The sequence below is a fragment of the Leopardus geoffroyi genome, chromosome D3 (genome assembly GCF_018350155.1).
Source record: "Leopardus geoffroyi isolate Oge1 chromosome D3, O.geoffroyi_Oge1_pat1.0, whole genome shotgun sequence".
NCBI classification, from domain to species: domain Eukaryota; kingdom Metazoa; phylum Chordata; class Mammalia; order Carnivora; family Felidae; genus Leopardus; species Leopardus geoffroyi.
The window spans coordinates 77,102,863-77,125,952 of NC_059339.1; the positions used below are offsets into that span (position 1 = coordinate 77,102,863).

At 42.6% G+C, this 23,090-nt stretch overlaps 1 protein-coding gene and 1 pseudogene across 2 annotated transcripts in view; one reads left to right on the top strand and one right to left on the bottom strand.

The window, feature by feature from the left end:
* MALT1 (MALT1 paracaspase) overlaps window positions 1–23,090 on the top strand; it is a 58,084-nt gene that overhangs the window by 6,434 nt on the left and 28,560 nt on the right. Inside the window, exons 2-7 of one of the 2 annotated variants that reach the window (XM_045458306.1) lie at window positions 861–1,027; window positions 12,056–12,177; window positions 17,482–17,641; window positions 20,172–20,350; window positions 20,781–20,877; window positions 21,403–21,432. In XM_045458306.1, coding sequence (XP_045314262.1) covers window positions 861–1,027; window positions 12,056–12,177; window positions 17,482–17,641; window positions 20,172–20,350; window positions 20,781–20,877; window positions 21,403–21,432 — 755 coding nt within the window. The remainder of the gene's footprint in view (window positions 1–860; window positions 1,028–12,055; window positions 12,178–17,481; window positions 17,642–20,171; window positions 20,351–20,780; window positions 20,878–21,402; window positions 21,433–23,090) is intronic. The other variant, XM_045458305.1, reaches the window with a different exon arrangement.
* On the bottom strand, window positions 12,759–13,321 carry LOC123588073 (annotated as a pseudogene).

A 23,090-nucleotide genomic window follows, 5' to 3' on the forward strand; every position in this document is an offset into this window, starting at 1 on the left:
AGAAGTCAAACTGTTTCTCATTTTTTTCTATATCAGCATAAATATTAAAGCATCACTTGGTTACATTTGGTGAGATATACCAGATTCTGATAACCTCTCTATCATAAAAAAAAAAATTATGTTTAGCTTGCAGCATTCTTGTTTTTATAAATCTCATATTCTAATTATCTCAAAAAAAATTGGTGATCCTTAAGCTATTTCTAATACTGGTTCCTCGACTTGGACATTACAGGGACTAACAAAAGAAAATTTCATAAAATGGAGGACCAGTGGGTATCTGCAGCTTTTGTTGTTTCTATTGTTATAGTCACCATTCTTCCATAAAAGAAAAGACACTTGAACACTGAAAAATAGGAAAGACCATCTTAAAGACAAAAAGACAGTCTTAGCGTCCTTTTTTTCTTTTAATTTTTTTTAATTTTTTTTTAACGTTTATTTATTTTTGAGACAGAGCAAGACAGAGCATGAACGGGGGAGGGTCAGAGAGAGGGAGACACAGAATCCAAAACAGGCTTCAGGCTCCGAGCTGTCAGCACAGAGCCCGATGCGCGGCTCGAACTCACGGACCGCGAGAGCATGACCTGAGCCGAAGTCGGCCGCTTAACCGACTGAGCCACCCAGGCGCCCCTGATCTTCTGATTTAGTAGTCATGGGAGCTGATCTGGAGAAGAGCATAAAGAGGAATCCCCTATGAAGGCAGAAGGAGGAGGAAAGGACAGTAGCATTCATAATGTAAATAACTTTTCACTACTCAGTGACTCGCAGCTTATTCCCTATAACACCTGCAGTCATGCCAAACATATTGCAGGCATATCACGTTGGAGAAAGTTGTTGACTTGAATTAAATCTGTCATTTGCAGCTGTCTGGACTTGGAGCAGTGTTCTCTTAAGGTCTTGGAGCCTGAAGGAAGCCCAAGCCTATGTTTACTGAAGCTAATGGGTGAGAAAGGTTGTACGGTCACAGAACTGAGTGACTTCCTGCAGGCTATGGAGCACACCGAAGTTCTTCTGCTTCTCAGCCCCCCAGGTAGGTTCTTCTCCTAGAGTATTCTCCAGGAGTTTGTGGAGGCAGACTTAGAGGAAAATATCTCATTTGGCAATGAATCGTGTTAAATGGTTTTGGAAAATGTAAACGTTTGGAGCCTTGTTTTCTCCCCCAGGTTGAGACTAAAGAACACACAAAAAGCAAATATAACACAGAAACATCGATTTGATTGTGGTTCAAAAACATCAACTAGATAGAAGACATTCTGGGGACAAGTAAAACAATTTGGATTTAACATACATGTTAGATATTAGGGAATCATGTGATAATGGTGGTGTAGTTCTGTAGAAGAAGGTCTTTATTCCAAGGAGATGCATGCTAATGTATTTAGAGGATGGGGCGCCTGGCTGGCTTAGTTGGTAGAGATGAGACTCTTGATCTCAGGGTTCAAGCCCCACATTGGGTGTGGAGCCTACTTAAAAAAATTGTGACGTATTTAGGGGTAAGATTTCTGTAATATATGTTGAAATAGTGCAGCCAAGGCTCAGTCAGTAGAGGCTGTGACTCTTGATTTTGGAATCACGAGTTCAAGCCCCACATTGGAAGTAGAGATTATTTAAAAAAAAAAAAAAAGAAAGAAAGAAAGAAAGAAATAGTGCAGCCAAAAAAATAAATAAATACGTATTTATTGATAGCGTGTATGTATACGAGGGAGATAAAGCAAATATGACAGATGTTTAGTGTTTAAGTATTTTGCTAACATGATGCGTTTGAATTGTTGATCAACTCATCCATGGTTTTTTTTTCTCAATATACCAATATTGAGTGAGACTTCTTCCTTCCAGGGTCAGGTGTGAGGAATAGGAAAAGCCCCCCCCCCCCCCTCCCCTACAACTACACATGGAGTCAGTCCTGGGCAGGCAAGTCAGGCAGGAGAGACCACGTGATCTAAGTCACCTGATGGCAGCGGCACCGCAGACCTTCCTTCCCAGGGGTCCAGTTTGCCATTACGGGTCCCACTAGAAGCAGAAAAACCGGTAGAAGATTAGTAGGGCCATGGGTTAAGGACTTGTGCTCTCTGTTTACGTGGTCTTGACATATGCAGTTTTTACTACGTAGCCAGGTTACTTGTGAAAATATTTTTAACTTAACACGAGAAACCCAAAATTACAATTCAGATCTTACTGTTTACTTAGTTCTGAGGTTCGGGAATTAGGGACACACGGTAGTGGTAGTTCTGTTTACCAGAAACCCCACCTCAGCTCGGCGTAATAAAGGGAATAAATTCTCACTGAAAAGTCTTGAAGCAGGTTGGGCTTCACGAGAGGCCAGAGACAGTGTTTTCAAGGAATCGGTTTTTCATCTTTGCCCTTCCTTTTTTGTTATTGGCTTCCTTCCAAGAGTGACTTTCTGCATAGTTGCAGGGTACCTACTGATTGTTCCTTGCACTCATCTGTGACCCGGCAGCAATCACAAAATTGATTCTAGTTAACTCCTTTTGATGACATGCCTGTTCCTCCCAGGAGGGACAGGGCGGAAATAACCCCTGCTAATGCAGCCCGCATCTCAGTGACATTGTCTGTCACCAGTTGGTGAACTTCTTCGTGAGGTGACATTTGTTAACTTGTATATCCCCTGTGCCTTGACTAGGACTCAGAAGTTGTGACGATTGAAATCTGCCGGTCTGGGGCACTCAGTTAGCTTCTAAGTTCTCGTACTTGATGGAATACCATATCCTGGCCTCCGAAAACGCAAGAAACCTCTCCAGGAAGTAAATACAACTTTTAGATCTCGTTATCTTTTTCAATAATCACACTTAATTTCTGTGACTCTTGGTTGCCAAGTCTATAAAACGAGAGTGAGTGTTCTCTCCGTGGCGGACCTGCAAGAGCGGTGTGGAATAATGCCGCCTCGAGCTGCCTCCCCACCACCGCAGAGGCCTCCCATCTCGTGACTTCTGCTGGATCACTGGCCTGAGATCTCAGGTTTCCGAGTTTTTGAAGTTTCCCACGCGTGAAGCTGGGCTTTACTGAACTTGAGTCACATATTTATTTATGTGTAACGATCTGCCCGAAATTTTTGACAATATTTTAGATTTTGACTTTTGACAACCCAGCAGGGAATGCAGAGCTGACCTAACAAGCATCAGTTGTCTCCCCTGCTTTTGACAGGTCCGTTTCTGCTCTCTGTGTTTTTCTCCAAATGGTAGGATTAGCACATTACTGGGAGTGTTCCTCTGTGCAGATCATTCTGATATTTGGCCTACAAGCTTTTTGAGAGTTATCCCCTGGGACTTTCTTGCATTTGAGGGGAGAACAGGCAAAGGAAAGCAGTTTCTATGTTAACATTTTTATGTTAACACTTACGCACTGTTTCTGTGAAGTTTTATGTCGTATTAGCTGTATAGTATCCTTTGGGAATCAGCTGTTACTTGAATATTAACTATTGATTTAAGAGGACATATTTTAGGATCTGAATAATGCTCAGTAATTTCAGGAAGAAATAACTTATTGTTAGCTTTCTATGTACATTTTACGTGAATAATCTAAAACTATATTTGCAGGGGCGCCTGGGTGGCTCAGTCGGTTGAGCATCCGACTTCGGCTCAGGTCATGATCTCACAGCTCGTGAGTTCGAGCCCCGCGTCGGGCTGTGCTGACAGCTCGGAGCCTGCAGCCTGCTTCAGATTCTGTGCCTCCCTGTCTCTCTGCCCCAACCCACTCGCATTCTGTCTCTGTCTCTCTCAAAAATAAATAAACATTAAAAAAAATGTTTTTTTTAAATAAATAAATAAAAAATAAAACTATATTTGCAGACACCAGAATAAAGAAATGTAAGAATTACAGAGAGGGGCGCCTGGGTGGTTCAGTTAGTTGAGCGTCCAGCTCTTGGTTTTAGCTCAGGTCATGATCTCACAGCTTGTGAGATCGCGCTCCGCATCAGGCTCCACGCTGACAGCTCGGAGCCTGCTTGGGATTCTCTCTCTCCCTCTCTCTCTCTCCCTCTTCTCCCCACCCCCAAATAAATAAATTTTTAAAAAAATAATTATAGAGACAGTTTTAATATTTTAATAAGGATATTGAGAATAAAAAATATCGTAATTAAGAAGGAAAGCTTTGACACAATCCACTTAGTTGGGGATTTTACTCGTTCGTTCAGTAAACAGTGTATCGTATAATACTGTGCACCAGTACCTTTACCATTCCAGGCGTTGTACTTGGTGCTGTGATTCACAGATAATTAAAACCAAAGTTCTTGCCTAGGAAAGGTTCATAGTCTAACAGGAAAAACAAAGCTGTCAACGATCACGTCCTCCACAATTGTAAAAACAAGTGCGTATAGAGCAAGTCTTCTCTGATCTTCAGTTTTTCCTTTTCAGTGTATTCCTGTATCTTGGTGAAAAAACAAAATAAATAGATCCTCGTGTTTTCTCTCTTTTCTGTGGTAAGGTAGTTTCTTACTACCGCAGAAAGTCCAATGACTTTTCTCTGATTGTCTCCGTAGAGAAGTCTGCTTTTGGTGAGTAGGGTGACTTCTGTCCAAGATGCTTTGAACCTCTGAACAGACCTTTCAGACCTAAATGCAGAAATAAGAGGAAACTTTAGATTCATTTTAGTCTTATTTTGCCACATTCCATTGCAGTTTGTGGGCTGACAGCCAGAGATAGCCATAGGAGAGGGCTGTAATTAGGAGTTTCTCTCTTTTTCTGAGAAGCTGGGTTTCTTTTACGTATTTGTTTTGGTAGCCAAGAAGTAGCTGGGGCAGACGTCCCCCTGCCTCTAACTGGAACGATCCCTTGACTAGGAGCCAAGCTCAGTGGCCCCTCACTGAGCATGGGGTCGAAGCCAAGGGTAACTCACCCCTAACTTCGTGCTCTCCATGGGTTCTGACACCTAGTACATTTTCTGAAGGAGCCCCGTAGGATTGAGGTTTACCCTCTTCTGCTTTGTTTCTAATTGGGCTTTTTTTTTTTTTTTTTTTTTCTCTAACTGGGCTTTTTCACAGCACGTGGATTGGCTAGCTGCTCCCCACTCCCAGTTTATCTGGCCTGTCCCTTATGTTAGAAAAATTGCATACGGTTTTTATGTGTGGATGGTGCCCGTGCCCATTTCCCAGCACTCATTGCTTCCCTATTTTATTCCCTTGCTCATCTCACTGGGAACTGGAGGGGAGTGGGAGCGTTGAGTGGGTGCTGAAATTGTTTGAACCATAGCTCCCATAATGGTTTTTTAGACCATTTTTTTAGACCTTTATTTTCTCATTAAAGGACCCAAAACCCTGACTCCAAGGGACCAGTATTGGCATCTGTATCCTTTGCAAATACTGAACCTAGATGTGCGGTTGAAGATGTGTGTGTCTTCTGTTGTAAGCGAAAACATGTTGAGTAGATTTATAGGCTCCATCAGTTACATAGTTCTGTAGATCACAAAATGGCTGCCAAGGAAGTGATGCCCTGACCCAGAATTTGTTAAGCAGAGCCTAGACGATGGGGGATGGTTAGAGAGAACGAACGTTGTATACATGGGTTTCATCAGATGAATCCCAGATTTCACTCTCTGTACGTATCAGACAGCTCTGGCTGAGATCTCTTCAGTGGCGTCTTTTCCATTTGACCCACACCTTTTTTATTTCACATCACTTCACTTTTTTTTTTTTTAACTGCCTTTTAGCACACTCACTGTTACGTTTCTGATATCAAAATTTTATTTTTTTTTTTTATTCTTACTGTCTTTAAGACAGGAGCCAAAGGTGGTTGACTATTATTCACTCATTTGCAAAATACCTTTAGTTCAGAATCATCTTATCTTTATAGTTCTGTGAAGGAACAGAACTGTGCTGTTACGAACATTTAAATTTTAAATGTGAGCACGTATTTATGTGGAAAGTAAGATTTCCAGCGGTTATCACTTAGCCAGAGTCACAGTTATTGACAAAAGTAGATTAAAGCCCAGGTCTGCTGACCTCAACCTGGACTCAGTGTCATTTCCCTCATGGCTAGGAAATTTCTGGGCTATTTGAGAAACTTGGTGATGAATTATTACCCCAATTGCCACTTTGACCCATGGACGGCAATTTTCTGTCCTTGCCAAAGTAAAAAACACTGCTACTACATCTCATAAGGGACTTTCCGTGTTTCGGGAGTGACAGAAATTTCTGAAAGGAAAATATCAAGAAGCGAAAAGAGGCAACAGTGGTATGGATGGGAATAAAGATAAGGGAGAAGGGTAGAAAGGTAGAAAGGCAGTGGTGAGGTCTGAAAGAATGTGTGTCTGTGCCAAGGTTTCCAGGGTCAGTGGCCGATGTGGGAGAAGAAGGGGTATGATGAGGGGACGAGGTTTAGCCAGCGTAGGTGCAAATGTACCCTGACTTGTAAGGGGGACATATATGGACTTGCTGTGGTTGTGTTGGGGGGAGGTCAGTGGAGGAAGAGAAATGGGATTTATTCTGGGATAATATGAGGAGGTGCTTTTCAATGATAGCTTAGAAATTCTTAGAATAACTTGGAGGAAGAGTTTTGGATAGAAGCTGATGGAAAGAAATTTTTGGTTCATGGTCTCTGAAAACAGATGGATTGTAGCGTATACAGTACTTGTAGAAGTTCCCGGAACAGCTGTTTGTAAATTGCATCAGTATTTAAATGCATCTCAAGAGGGGCGCCTGGGTGGCTCAGTCGGCTAAGCGTCCGACTTCAGCTCAGGTCACGATCTTGCAGTCCGTGAGTTCGAGCCCCGCGTCGGGCTCTGGGCTGATGGCTCAGAGCCTAGAGCCTGCTTCCGATTCTGTGTCTCCCTCTCTCTTTGCCCCTCCCCTGTTCATGCTCTGTCTCTCTCTGTCTCAAAAATAAATAAACGTTAAAAAAATTTCTTAAATGCCTCTCAAGAGACACTAGCCTAAAGGGAAGCTATCGTGAATCTTCCTGTCACCATAGGGAATCACCCTAATTTATGTTTTGGAATTCCAGCAGGGTTTTGAATTTTATTGGCCAGTATCACGAATCTGTGATCTACACAGGTTTGTGTTGAATGCACGATCCCCGTGTTCCGTCGTACCTGGTTCAGACTCTTCCCGGCTTACAGGAAATCAAGTAACCTCTTTGACTTCTTTGCAGATGTTATCTGAAAATAGACTTGTTTGCCAGGAAGCTGTGTATTCACGCTGTCAAATAGAACTTTCATTTGTTTGCCGTGGTACACCCTGCGTAGCACTATGCCATCTTCCCTCCTTACCTTTGTTCAGCACCTTCTGACTAGTGGGCGCTGCGCGAGGGTGGTTACAGGTTGACCATGGTTCCCTGCCGCACAACACTTCGTGGGAGGAAGGAAATTTGTGTGGTTAAGGCATGGGAGGTATTGTGACTTCTTGTCTTTACTCCTCACCAAGGGCAGTTTCCAGATCACGTGGTGCCTTTCAGTTCTCAGTCTTTGAAGCATGAAGTAATAAATACATGTATTTATTTGCTTTGCTTGTTGAAGACTAGACTACTGAAATTGGTGGTACAGGACAGATGTATAAGCTGAGTTTGAGTGTACATTAAAAATCATGTAGTCTTGGGGCGCCTGGGTGGCGCAGTCGGTTAAGCGTCCGACTTCAGCCAGGTCACGATCTCGCGGTCCGTGAGTTCGAGCCCCGCGTCGGGCTCTGGGCTGATGGCTCAGAGCCTGGAGCCTGTTTCCGATTCTGTGTCTCCCTCTCTCTGACCCTCCCCCGTTCATGCTCTGTCTCTCTCTGTCCCAAAAATAAATAAACGTTGGAAAAAAAAAATTAAAAAAAAAAAATCATGTAGTCTTATCTCCCACACGAAGGAAGGATACCCTTTTAGGACATCCTGACCCTATGGGCCCTTTGTCCGTTTAGAGTCATTCATTTCTTTGTAAGACACTATAGGGAGAAAGCCCTTTAATTGACATCACTCTTCTCTCTTTGTATAACAGGAGAGAATATTTGCCGTGGTAAATTTATGAGCACTGCCTGGCGCTCTCTCCGAGGCAGACGATTAACAAGGGAGGTGCGCTAAGGAGGGGCGCCTGGCTGGCTCAGCCGGTGCAGCATGCGACTCGATCCCAGGGTCGTGAGTTCAAGCCCCACTTTGGGTGTGGAGATGACCTAAAAATAATCTCTTAAAAAAAAAAAAAAGTTGGGGGATACCTGGGTGGCTCCATCAGTTAAGTGTCCGGCTCTTGATTTCAGCTCAGGCATGATCTCACGATTCATGGGATTGGACCTGTGTTGGGCTCTGCGTGACAGCACAGGGCCTGCTTGGGATTCTCTCTCCCCCTCGCTCTCTGCTCCTCCCCTGCTTTGGCACATGCTCGCCCTCTCTCTCTCTCTCTCTCTCTCAAAATAAACAAAGTGTTAAAAGAAAAAAAGAATCACTGGAAAATAACTATGGATGTGTTAATTAAGCCAGTTGTAATCACTTCACAATGTGTATGTATATTAAGTTATCACATCGTACACCCTAAATTTATACACATTTATTCGTCAGGTGTACCTTCAAAAGGCGAAGAAAAAAAAGAAAAAAGAATCACTGGGTTAACAAAAGCATGGGGATTTTAAAGCCCAAGAAAACCTAGGTTGCATTCTGGTTCTGCCATTTTACAATGGAAAAACAATTAGTCTCAGAGGTTAAATACTATACTCAAAGTAATTTGGATGGCTTTTTGCAAATAACTTTATTTTCTTCATTGTAACATAGGTGTAATCAATGTCTAACTCATATGGTTCTTTTGAAGGTTAGAGATCAAAACGCCTGGCACATATAAAGCAGTCAGTAGTTTTTATTGTGACGGTGATACGTGTTCATTCAACAAATACGTGTTGAACACTCAACTGTTCTCACCATATGCCAGGCACTATTCCAGAATTTGGGTAAACTGGTGACGAAGACAAACGAGATCCTTATTGTCCTGAAGCTTCTGTTTCAGTAGGTGAGACAGCGAAACAGGGATTTCAGTTGGTTCGTGCAGTGAAGCCCACAAAGTGGGGTGAATATAATAGAGAAGGTGGGGGTGGGGGATAGCTAGTTTCCCAGCGAAGCCAGAGACCCAGCAGGTGATGAGAAAGAAAGCGCCTGCCCAGCAGGTGATGAGAAAGAAAGCGCTGGCTGTGAAGCAACAGGGGGCTGGAGGGGAAATCCAGCAGAGGACTAGTAAGTGGAAAGGTAGAAAACAGCTGGCTTCTGAAAAGAGGGGCTCGTGTGGCTGGAACAAGGAGAGTAGGAGGGGACGAGGTTAGAGGCATCGGTTTATGTAGGACCTTGAGACCATGATGAGGAGTTTGAATTTTATTCTAAGTACAGTATGAGGTCAGTTGAGGGTTTTAATCAGAGGAATGATATGGATTGATTTATGTTTTAAAAAGCATTTTGGGGGCGCCCGGGTGGCTTCGTTGCCTAAGCGTCCGACTCTTGATTTTGGCTCGGGTCATGACCTCGTTGTTTGTGGGTTCAAACCCTGCTGATGGCACAGAACCTGCTTGGGATTCTGTGTCTCCCTCTCTCTGCTCCTCCCCTGCTCGTGCTCGCTCTCTCTCTCAAAATAAATAAAAATTTAAAAAAAAAATAATAAAATAAACAAAAAAAGACATTTGGGCTGCTGGTTGGAAGCAAGAAAACCAGTCTACAGGCTCTAATAGGATTCCATCAGCATCTGATGGTGGCTTGGGTTACGATCATGGCGTTGAAGATGAGGAGACGTCGAAAAGTGCGACCGACAGGACTTGCAGAGAAATTACTTGCGAATAATGAAGGGTTCGGGAGGACTGCTCTAAGTTTTCGCCCTGAGGAACCGGATGGAAGGGTCAGCTGGGATAGAAGACGGCAGGGCCTCACGCAGGAGTAGACCTTGTTCAAAGAGGATTTGGGACTCGTCAAGTTGGAGATGGCTAGAAGACCCACATTTTAAAGCCCGTTTGGCCACAAGCCCTGTGTTTTTCCGATTTATATTTGTTCCCTTCTTTTGTTGTTACAACTTTTTTTTCTTTCTTTCTTATCACACATAAACCTTGAAAATCAGAGTCTTTGTATCTTGAAGTTGTGACATAAGCCTTTCCTGGCCAAAGACTCGCGTTGGGAGTGTTAAATGCAGTGCTGTGAATTGGCCGGCCGAAGTGAGCGCATTCATCCCATTTTCTGTCTTCAACATGTATTTTCCAACCAACACATAAGACAGATTTCAGAAGAACTCTGTTCCTTCTTCCATACGGTGCTAACATAAAGAATTAACGAGTGGGAAAGTTCTCCCTTGGCAAAGGTTTCAAATTCTTTTTTGAGAGGATGTGCTCTCTTTACTAAAGATTTTCCAGGGTTTCTCCAGACCCTCAAATGTAATAATTGTGCGATAAATATTTATTTTGGATTTTGGTTTTATTTGGTATCTTTCTGGAATGCTTTTCACTTACCCATTTCACCTTATTTACTATTTTTGTCCTGGAAAGTTTAGTATCTTTGATGTATTAAGACTGCTTTTATTGGGGCGCCTGGGTGGCGCAGTCGGTTGGGCGTCCGACTTCAGCCAGGTCACGATCTCGCGGTCCGTGAGTTCGAGCCCCGCATCGGGATCTGAGCTGATGGCTCAGAGCCTGGAGCCTGTTTCCAATCTGTGTCTCCCTCTCTCTCTGCCCCTCCCCCGTTCATGCTCTGTCTCTCTCTGTCCCAAAAATAAATAAACGTTGAAAAAAAAAAAAAAATAAGACTGCTTTTATTTGGACTCACTCCTCTTCAGTTGTAATCTTGTTTTGTTCCTTTGGATTGGTGGGTTACAGAGGAAAAACCTACTGTTATCAGATCATATGCAGGATAGATGAGGAAAGAAAATAAAACTAGGTACAGAGAATTACTTACAAGTTTTTTTTTTTTTAATTTAAATCCAAATTAGTTAACATATTTACACGTTTTAATGACCTTTCCTTCTTCCTTCCTAAAAGCCAGCTAACCCACTTTTCCGTATTACAACCTTGGCAAATGTAAAATTTCCTAACTTTGGTTTCTTTTGTATCGGTTATGTGTTGCTGCATAACAAATTACCCCCAAGTCCCAAGCTTAATACAAGCAGCATTTATTACTTCACACAGTTTCTGGGAATAGGAACCTGGAAATGGCTTGGCTGGGTGGCCTTGGCTCCAGCTTCGGCCTCTGCTGAGGTGGGAGTCCAGCTGTTAGGCAGAGCTGCAGCTGTCTGGTTTGACTGGGGTTGGATAGTTCTCAGGTAGTTCACTTATAGGGCCTTCGGCAGGAGTCCCAACTGTCTTTCCTTATCACTCGGGCCTCCCACCGGGCTGCCTGAGCATCCCCATGTCAGGGCAGCTGGCTTTCCCAGAAAGAGTAACTGAGAGGGAGGCGGGATGGAGGGCATAACATTATTGACTTAGGATCGTCTTTAAAGCTTTCCAAGTGTCGATGCTGAAAGTCCTTTCTCAGATAAGAAATGCCCGTATCCCATACTTCAGATTTATATCCTGCTGTTCTGTTTCCGTGCCTTTGTGTGTACAGAATAGTTTCATTTTAATGCCAAGTCATAACATTAAATTCAGATGTCTTTTGGAGACGTTCTCAATGGCCAACACTCGTCTTATTGTAACAGTGCCCCTAACTCAGTTGAAGTGCCAGCCGTATGAGCGTTTCTGACCACGTGTTTGACAAGCCAGCACTGAGAACTGCATCATGAGTGCTGTCTAGCCGACATCTGTTTAGAAGGTGCATCCTGATTCCAGAGGTGTTAGAATGCAGAAAAAAGTTTTCTAAGAATTGAAGAAACAGGGCAAACAGTTTTCTCCTCCAGTCATGGGAAGTACAGTAGATCAAAGTCTTCTGGGGATGAGTTTCTTTCCTCTTGGTTTTACAAAGCCTGGAGCTCACAGATGCCTAGTCTGATGGGGAAGGACACACGAACGGGCAGTTTGCAACTGGAATGAATGTGCAAGTTATTTCCACGATACTTTTTTCTTTTAATTTGGTTTCAGAAACATAAACAAGGAAAACCTCTCTACCGTAACTTAGTTAACTTTTTTTTCTTTCCGTCTTCCTTTCTTTCTTTTCTTTCTTTCTTCCTTTCTTTCTTTTTTTTTTTTAAGGAATAAAGATCACCGTAAACCCAGAATCGAAGGCAGTCTTGGCTGGACAGTTTGTGAAACTGTGTTGCCGGGCAACTGGACATCCCTTTGTACAATATCAGTGGTTCAAAATGAATAAAGAGGTAACTTTTTAAATGTACTTTACTTTCTCAGTCATAAGAGAGAATGATAGTAAATTAATTAGCATCATTATCCTCAGTGTGTGTTTTAGAATTTTGATCTGATAGACATGGCTGTGTTATTACTGAAGTAGTGAAAAATCATCATTTTGCTAAGACAGTCCCAAAAATTGTCATGTTAAAAAAAGGTAAGTTGGGGCGCCTGGGTGGCGCAGTCGGTTAAGTGTCCGACTTCAGCCAGGTCACGATCTCGCGGTCCGTGAGTTCGAGCCCCGCGTCGGGCTCTGGGCTGATGGCTCAGAGCCTGGAGCCTGTTTCCGATTCTGTGTCTCCCTCTCTCTGACCCTCCCCCGTTCATGCTCTGTCTCTCTCTGTCCCAAAAATAAATAAAAGTTGAAAAAAAAAAAATTAAAAAAAATAAAAATAAAAAAAGGTAAGCAATAATAAAATCAATTCTTTAGTCACTAAAAATTGTGGAAATTAGGAATCACTCGGAGCAACAATGTTAACAGACGGTAAATATTGCCAGTACCTTCTAACATATCCATACAGAACTCCTTACAACAAATTATATTCCAACCAAAGTCTCGCTTTTTTTCTTCTTCTTTCTTTCTTTTTTTTTTTTTTTGGAAAATAACTTTATTTTCTTTGAGGGTGTGGACAGATGTCTAGTCTCAGAACTTCTGGAATCGCTTCTTGCTGCCAGCAGCCTTCGCGACTTTGAGCACATTGAAGCACGGTCTTGCTCGAGGGCCGGCGCTGGCCCACTGTGACCGTGTTGCCCATCTGGATCCCCGAAGCAGGGGGACAGGTGCACGGGCGTGTTCTTGTGGCGTTTCTCGAAGCGCTCGTCCTTTCCCCTGCAGTGGAGGAGGTCTCGGTGGATGACGGCGGTCTTCACGTCTTCATCCCGGTCACCACACCAGGCAGAATCCACCCTCGGATGGGGACATCAGCACGTCAAGGGGCATTTCTTGTCAATACAGGGGCCCTCAGTGGCCTCCTTGGGCATCTTGAAACCCAGACCAGTGTTTTTATAGTTTCGTGGGAGCTTCTCCTTGCCAGTGTCTCCCATCAAGACCCCCTTCTTCTCTTGAAAGATGGTTGGCTGCTTCGGGTGGGCACACTCAGCCTGAGGGTCCACCATCTTCCCAAGTGCCCAAAGAAAGGCAACCGACATCTTTAATTAAGATATTTCCAAGGTGACATGGAAGGTTAATGGAATGTTATTTTAAACATTCCATGTAACTATTACATCAAAAGATTTAGGCTATTGTGGTAGATTCTGAAGTAAAATTCAGGCTGGTGGAGGGGAGCGTTTATTCCTCTTGTGGAAATATTGTATCCCTGCACCACCCAATAAGGAATTTAAAATCACATACTGGAATCCTTTTTTTCTTAAAAGTTCTTTGAGCTCTCTGCCACTGGGCTTTTCCCACCAGTCTGTCCGGCCCATGTTGTGTCTCACTTTAGTGGACCTCTCTCCTCTCTCTCCACCTCCCCTCACTCCCTTTCCTCCTAAATTGTACCTTGAAACTCCATATTCTTTTCACCCTGCTAGTCAAATAACTAAGCTTTCTTCCGAATTCAGTGCGAAGTCTACATTTGCAAACCTGAAACTAAGTTAAAGAGCCATTCTGAGATTATCATCTTTCCTTTAATGGGATCATTCTGTGCCTTAGAAGAAATCTGTGGTTTTGTACAATGTTTAATTTCCATCCCTTACGCACAGGTAAGGTAGAGCAGCCAAACTGTAGTGAGAGATTTTGTGTAGCCTTTGGTGTTAGGCCTCTGTTGGAACCCTGACTAGCGTTATTAGTCATGTGAATTCCTGTCATCCGGGGTTATGGGGATTTAATGGACAGGATGTTTCATACACTATGCTTTCAAGAAATGGTAACTAAAGTTATTTTTAACAGGGCACCTGGTTGGCTCAGTCAGTTGAGCATCCAGCTTCGACCCTGGTCATGATCTCGCTGTTTCTGGGTTTGAGCCTCAAGTCAGGCTCTGTGCTGACAGTTCAGAGCCTGGAGCCTGCTTCAGATTCTGTGTCTCCCTCTCTCTCTGCCCCTCCCCCGTTCATGCTCTGTCTCTCTCTGTCCCAAAAATAAATAAACGTTAAAAAAAAAAAAAATTTAAAAAATATCATTTGTAGGGGCGCCTGGGTAGCTCAGTTAGTTAAGCGTCTGACTTTGGCTCAGGTCATGATCTCATGATTCGTGAGTTCGAACCCCTCATTGGGCTCTCTGCTGTTGGTGCAAAGCCTGCTTGGGATCCTCTCCCTCTCTCTCTCTCTCTCTCTCTCTCTCTGTCCCTTCCCTGTTCTCTGTAAAATAAGTAAACATTAAAAAATATATATATATCATTTGTAAAATATGCCCTGGTTTGAGAAAGGTAAAAATGTAGGGGGTGGGGAGTACTTCTTAGATTTGAAGAGTTATAATAGATTCTAAAGCCCTCACAAGTCGAGTTGTATTGAACCATTCTTTTTTAAATATCTTTTTTTAAAAAACGTTTATTCATTTTTGAGAGACAGAGAGCATGAGCGGGAGAGGGGCACAGAGAAAGAGGGAGACACAGACTCTGAAGCAGGCTCCAGGCTCCGAGCTGTCAGCACAGAGCCGGACAGACGCGGGGCCCGAACCCAGGAACCGTGAACTGTGAGATCATGACCTGAGCCGAAGTCAGCCGCTTAACCAGCCGAGCCTCCCAGGCACCCCTTGTTGAACCATTCTTATGTTCATGAGGCTATTTTAAGAGCTATTCCTTTTTATTTTTATTCTTTTGAGCTTTTTTATTCTGAGAGAGAAAGAGAGCGTGCTCACACAAGCAGGGAGAGCGGGAGAGAGAGAATCCCAAGCAGGCTCCATCCACACCGTCAGCGCAGAGACCGATGCGGGGCTCGAACCCACAAACAGCGAGATCATGACCTGAGCCAAAATTAAGAGACACTTTTAACTGACCCAGCCACCCAGGAGCCCCTTAAGAGCTGTTCATTTAACAGATACCTGATGAGCACCTGTTTCGTGCCAGGCCAGGATCTCAGGCCATGATGAGGAAGCACTGACACGCAGGGTCCTGCCCCCCCCCACCCCCCAGTGGGGAGAGACAGTAAACAAATCAGAGAGTTCTTTGAGCTCAGAACCATGAGGAAAATAAACAGGGTGATACAAAGTGAGATGCACTGAAGTCGTAAGCAGGAGAAATAACATGATGGGATTTACGTTTTTAAAACACAAGGCCCCTGCTTGGAGAGAAGCAAGAGAGGAGCACGAGGCCCAGTTAGCCGGCACCCGAGCTGGCCTGGGCATGGTGGCAGCGTGGCTAGAGTGAGGCCGTGCAGCGGGAGCAAAGCGCCCAGGCCAGGTTACTTTAGAGGCAGAGTTTAACCAGCCCCGATGGAAGAAGAAGGGAGATCAAGGATCACCCCTGGATTGGTGACTGAAGCATCTGGGGACGTGTTCTATATTGAGGTATTGAAGGTTGGGAGAGAACTAGAGTTAGGGAGAAAAAGCAAGGATGTGGTTTTAGATGTGTTAAGTTCGAAATGCCTGTTAGACATCTGCATGAATCAGCTGGGCAGTTTGGATATCTGGAGACACTTTGGAAGTTTATGTTACGGAAGAGGACCCAGTAAAGGGACTAAGAAGAAATCTGCAAGAGGGAAGGGAGGACATCCAGCAGAGAGGGATACGAAGCCTCAAGGGGAAAGTATTGTAGGAAGAAAGGGGCAGTTCGCGTTCTTGGTGCTGCTGAGAGGAGGGGATGTGGGTTAAGGGAGGTTTGTTTGGGGTGTTTTTATTTATTTAAGATACAAAGTACTGAAGTAGGTTTTTGAGAGTGATGCGATAAAAGAAACAGATGGTAAAGCAGGGAGAAAATCGCCAGGAGCAAGGGAAGAGGCTGGGATTGGCAGAAGAGGAAGAGGTTTTCCTCTACCCTCTTAGGTGCAGCCTCTGGGTGCTTGTGAATTAACTGATGAAGTACAGATTAACAAGAGAAAAAGGTTTTTTTCCTATGGGAACTTACAAAGGAAGTAGCTCTGTGAATAAGCCAGCAGCTTACATACTTACGTAACAGGGAAAAGGGAGGAGGGAGAAAGACGTGTATGGGAGGAATGAGTGGGTTTCTCTAGGAAATGCGAAGAGGTTTCTAGAAGAAACAGATAAGAAAGTTTGTGATAATATTTCTTCATGCGGGTGCAAGTGGTCTTTCATCATCACAGCCATAAAACTCTTCCTGGAGAGGGGGTTTTATGGTAGGTTTACTCTTAGTCTCCCTCCCGGATAAAGTCACCCTGAAGGAGGAATTTCCGGTAGCCTCATTTCCCGGAAGTTTTTGCTTTTAGTCAGATAGGGGAGTCGCTGGGAAAGCTGCTTTCTGCAGTCTGTTCATCCCGGACGTCTTCAGCTTGAGCCAGTCTGCCTACCAAGCCTCGCCATGGTGCTAAGTGCAGCCCACCATCCTAGCTGTCAAATCTTCAGCAAAATGCCCTGGGCCTGGTGCAGGTTCTGAGGGGGTGAGAGTTGAATTCAGTTGGTTGGGGTTTGGAGAGAGAGAGAGATGAACTTACTAAACTACGCTTGCAAGGAATCTAACGTAATGGAATGAGGTACACGACTCAGCTCCTTGGCAACGTGCCGGAGGTGGGTGGCCCCTACAGATTAATGAGTAAAGGGGAAAGAAACCTTAATGTGGTGACCAAAGCCCTGAGGGGAGAGCTTGGGAGACCCTTGGACGGCCATCCTTCTCATCGCCGACATGCTTTCCATAGCCCTTCTCCACCCAGACCCTGAAAGAAGTGTAGTAGTTAAGGAGTTTGTCCTCTTACGGAATTTTGCAGATGAAAAATTAGGGTCTCAAGGTAAAAAAAAAACAAAAAACAAAAAACTTGCTTATGTGTATTCGCAGCTAATTTGGCCATAACTGAAATTAATAGCCAGGCCTAACTTTCTGTGTTACTTATACATTTGCCGTTGTAGATTCTTTGAATACTGATGATTTGAACAGTTTTAAATGACAAAATAGACGATTTTCTGTTTGGGGAAGAACTATGGGAGAGAGCTTAACTCTCTGGTTCATGCATTTGTAAAAGAGTGTGGATTTCTAAGACTTTAATCTTAAATTACTCAAAATGTTGCTTGGTTTTTGTTTTTTTTTTTTTTAAGTAAAAAATATTTCAGGACTTGAGAAAAGATACGCTTTTCAAAGCTCCAAGGAAATCAACACATTTTTTTACACAGCACACTTTATAAGGCGTGTTTTGATGAGTCATTCATTTACGTTCTCTTACTGGTTCTTTCACAGATTCCAAACGGAAATGCATCAGAACTAATTTTTAACACCGTGCACGTGAAAGATGCAGGCTTTTACGTCTGTCGAGTTAATAACAATTTCACCTTTGAATTCAGCCAGTGGTCACAGCTGGATGTTTGTGATGTCACAGAAGTAACAGGAAACCTCCAGGGTAAGTGATAAATTAGATTGAATACTGGAATGGGAATCGCCTTACTTTATTTCAGATGTTTTAATTTCATAGCATCAAAAATAGTACCGGAAGGGGCGCCTGGGTGGCGCAGTCGGTTAAGCGTCTGACTTCAGCCAGGTCACGATCTCGCGGTCCGTGAGTTCGAGCCCCGCGTCAGGCTCTGGGCTGATGGCTCAGAGCCTGGAGCCTGTTTCCGATTCTGTGTCTCCCTCTCTCTCTGCCCCTCCCCCGTTCATGCTCTGTCTCTCTCTGTCCCCAGAATAAATAAACGTTGGGAAAAAAAAAAAAAAAAATAGTACCGGAAGCTCACATGTGTACTTATCACCAATAGAAGATCACCAGTTGCTAAGATTTTTATCTCCTGTGCTTTGATTCCTTCTCGGTGAAGGTTGATATGTATACGCATATATACATATATGTAGATGCCTTAAGATGGCGACCTGGAACCTCAGACTGGCCCTGGTACTGACCTCTGGGAACTTCTTCTCTTTCTTTCTCCACTGTATATTTTTCTCCCAAACACTCGTATTACTCTGAACATACTGTGTTGTGGAATAAAACCTCTGGAGTCGATGTTGACATGAAAGGGCGCGTATCGTTCACTGCAGTAAAGTGTTTCAATCAGACTGTTTTTCTAGTCCTTGTCATCTATCTACTTAGTCCAGTAACTGGTATTGATTTAAAAACTCAGTCTGTTCTAAAGAGTCGCTGTCAGATGTTATTTTTCTTATTCACACTCACAGTCAAGAACCATATTCTTTGTCATTTTGCCAGACAAAAAGAATAGGTTGGGAAACAGACTTTGTTACCAGTCTGTCTTCCATTCTTCTGTCTCCATGTAGCTTTTCCTATACCTGAATAAACAGTCTCTAAAAATAGTCATGATGAAGAGAACTATTTTTGTCTTTCTTGAATATTTCTGTGCATGTAATGAACTTTAATATGTTTATAAGTGAAATCCTCTGCATGCAGAGGACATTTGAGTCTAGCATGAAGCATGTATGTATGATTTACATGGTGGGATTTTACATTCTTACGTAAGCATGAGACAAAGGCAGTGCGATGGAAAGCCAGACGCTGGCCGTGCTGTCTGTTACACTGTGTGTGTTGTGTAGAACAAAAAGCATTGAACAGAGTAAAAGGTGACGTGTGTATATGAGAAAACTAATTATATGATATCATCCCAGTACATTCTTTTGTACATTTTAGTCCTGTTTACTTTCTCTTTGTTGATAAGAGGATGTGAACTGTAGAGTTTCCAGCCAGTTCCCCATATTAGAGAAGAACTAAAAAGAGAGTATAAAAGAAAATAAGAGAAAGAACACTGGTGAATTAAGGTGTCAAAAAAATAAAATAGCCTCGCTGGCCTTATTTGTGAAGCCTAATTGCTTTTAGCATATAGAGGTATTTTTTCCCATTTTCTTTGTATCAAATTTGTATTAAACCTAAATATCTTTCTCGATGGCGGTGTTTGTGACCCAGCCAGTAGACTCCCACGGTGTGCTTTTTTGGGTTTCGCCCCTCCCCCTGATTTTGTCAGAGTCTTCACCTTTTTTGAATTAAACTGTTTTAGAAAAATGAAAAAAATAAAGTTAAGTACATGAAATCCTATTTGTTCAGCAAAGACTGATCACCTGCCGTGTGTGAGACACCAACTTTCAGGACAGAGACTTGGGGCTGTGTTAACACCGGTAAGACCTCCTTCCTCGAGGACCTTAGAGCAACACGAGCATTCAATAAATAACGCTCTCTAGTGTCTACCTCAGGAAGAAATGCTAGTGATAGTCCATCCATATTTATTCCATGCTGAGAACAAAACCCCTCCTTTTAATAAGCTAAACAGTAGAATGTAGCACTTTCTGTTTGAAATATGAATATCACTCAAGGTGTTAATAAGTCATTTGCCCCCACCAAAAAGATTCTGTGGCCAAACACATGTGAAAACCGCTTGAACGATTTTCCCTTCTTGAATACACAAAGCATACTAATGATTAAAGCTCTGAGAAGTCCTGCAATAAAAAACCTGTGTAACTGTATTTAACCCAGAATTTTCCAAACTTACTTGTCTACAGCATCCTGTTTTTTCTAGTTTTTTAAAAAGTTTTTATTCATTTTTGAGAGGGAGACCGAGAGAGAGCAGGGGAGGGGCAGAGAGAGAGGAACAGAGAGAGAATCCCAAGCAGGCTTCGCAGCGTCAGTACAGAGCCCGATGCGGGACTCAAACTCACGAACTGTGAGGTCATGACCTGAACCCAAAACCAAGAGTTGGGCGTTTAACCCGCTGAGCCACCCCGGCGCCCCTCTGCAGCATCCTTTTATCCGCAGAACATCTCTTAGTGTTTCTAGAAGTGCCACAGTTTTATGAAACAGAGTTTGGGGAGAGGCTAGTAAGGGTTACAAAAAATTAACTTGAAAACACTTTTTTTTTTTTTTTTCAGTTAAAAGGAAAAAAGTATTGTTAACCTAGAGATTTTATTTATGTTCAGTGATATTTTTCTTTTAATTTCAGGGAGTTTGGATGGCATCTCTGAATCCAAGTTGCAAATCTGCGTTGAACCAAGGTCCCAAAAGCTGATGCCTGGAAGCACATTGCTTTTACAGTGTGTTGCTGTTGGAAGTCCTATTCCTCACTACCAGTGGTTCAAAAATGAGTCACCATTAATACATGAGACAAAAAAGCTATACATGGTAGGAAGTTGGTTATTTGCGTATTTTGTGTGTTGATAACAGAAAATAAATAGTATAATTAAAAATTAAGACAGACATTAAAATTCATATCCTTTGGGGAGTTGTCATGTTTTCCTTGTTTTCTTTTCAAGTCCCTTGTTGTTCAATATTAACTGATTCTTATATTTTTAAAAGTACTGGAACATAACACTAGCCCACATCTAAGGGCTTACACTAAAATGTCAGATAGTATTGCGCCTAACTCACCAGTATTAGAGTCACTAATATTTGCCTGCTAATATTTAACCTAATAAATGGAAATGATGTAAGAATATCTAAAGTCCTCTGAGATGTTGTAGGTTTTTTCCTGACTTCAAAATAACTTTTTCTCCAAGCCAATTTAGATTAAAATTGAGAAGGAAATGTGTGTGTGCTCTAATATTGATAATAGGTGCCTTATGTGGATCTGGAACACCAAGGGACCTACTGGTGTCACGTATATAACGATCGAGACAGTCAAGATAGCAAGAAGGTAGAAATCATCATAGGTAAGCAGTCTTACTCAGTGTTCTCACGAATGGAGTACAATACAAATTATTGAAAATGAAACATTTAAGCCCCGGAAATGCTACTTTTTACCTCATTCTATTTAATGGTGTGTTAAGTCTCAGGAGTTACGTTGTTTATATAGAAACGCGAGAGAATACTTCCTTCACAATCATAAACGTTTGTGGGGAAAAAAGTATTCTTTAAAAACTTTAGTTATCAAAATCTTGATTTAAGTGGGCAAAGAGTTTCAACAGCACGTCTTTTTAAAACGGAGCGCTACAGACCTAGAGAGGAAAGAATGATTGATTACCAACCAACAATCCACATTATGAAGTTCGTAATTTGGGAGTTGTTCTGTTCAGGCTTACTGCATTTATAGTGAGGTCGTCCACAGTAGGAGATGTCGATGCACGTGTTGGTTTGCCAACATATTTGTATGATATTTATTTCTCTGTTTACCTGATGGCTGCCCTTCCTGAGAGCATGAATTACACTGTATTCACATTTGTTTTCTCTGGAACAAGGAAGAACAGATGCAGTGGAGTGCACTGAAGGTAGCGTAATCCTTTGGTTTGAACCCGAATACCCTGCATGCTGGTTCCTCTGGGGAGCGGTGGAGTGCTCTGTCTAGCCTGCTGAGTGCAGCGATGGAAAAAATACTAGCTATAAGAAAGAGATTTCGCTGAACGATACTGTATCTCAGTGTTAAGGTTCGTAAATTGCCAGCGACACTGTCAAACGGACACACGTAACTAATTTCCACGTGACTAATTTCCAGTTGACCTTCTATCGCATACCGTAGCATTACTGCACATCTTCTGAATAGGAAATACGTGCAGTTAATTCTTAATGTTAATTTTTACCTATAGAGTCTGTTAAAGAGACGGATGGCTGAACTATCATGGATAGCCATTTGGATGATCGCACCCATCCTTTTAGCCACGGTTGCGTGCTGCTCCGATGTGAACGTGCTTTCCGCGAGAGTTTCCCACGAGAGTTTCAGGACAGGCAGTTTCTTGTGGAGCACATGTTTTGTCCGGTATCTGATATTTGTTTCAATGTAAACAATTTTACGAATGAAGATCCATTTTTGAAGCTACAAGTCTATAGATGAATCCACTGTGTCATCTTTGTCATAGTGTATAAAGAGAACCGGACAAGAATTCAACATCAGCTTTTAAGTTGTTTTAATTCTGTGAAGCATTGCGTATAAGTTCTAATGAGTAAATTGGAATACTTAAGTTACCTCCTTCCCTTAGTATATCACATTTTTCACGAAATTCGATTTGTAGATAGCAAAGTATTTTTTCAATTCCTGCTTTACACTTTTACTTAACCTTGGGCTCCACGCGGGTAAAGTAAAAAAAAAAAAAAAAAAAAATGATGTTAAATCTTCTGGTTTCTAGATTTTCCTGTCTTTCATTTCTCTGTGGTGTCACATTGAAGTGCTGTAATTACTGGTCTTGTCCCAAAGCATACTTTTGACCAAGAACTCTCTAGCATAAAGGGATCCCAGTCCTGTTGTCCACAGGGGCCTTACATGAGAGAGGTTCTGTGAAGAAATCCTAACAAACTCGTCCTCTTCCTCTTACTCCTTTTTTGCCTGGTTGCATGATTTTCTCCACCTTCCTAACGTTGGATATCTCTAAGAACTAACGTACACACTAGCACTGCTGTTTGGCTTTAGGGCAATGCATGGAAATCACCGTCCTGCTGGGGTGCTGCTATGGGGTGCCTGTATGATTCTCTGTGGTTTTCACAATGGCAAACATTATTAAATTCTGATTTTCCCACAAATCCTCTCAGCACGCTTGGAGATGAAGATCCAACTACGCAACTACTTCAGGAATTTCCAATGGAAAAATTAGATCCAACTTTTCTTTCTCAAAGAGCGTGAAAGTTGAGATGTTTTCTAATTGGCAGATTGACACATACCATTAACAGTGTCCCACTTCGTATCTTTTTTGGTTTTTTTAGCCTGCAGAATATGATGTTACTTACTTCATTTTATGAATTTTGTTAAAGATACTTAATCAGGACAAAAGTGGGGATTGAATAGGTGAAGCTTGGGTTTTTTGTTTTTTTTTTTTCAACATTTATTTTTGAGAGACAGAAGACAGAGCATGAGTCCGGGGCAGAGAGAGAGGGAGACGCAGAATCCAAAGCAGGCTCCAGGCTCCGAGCTGTCAGCACAGAGCCCGACCCGGGGCTC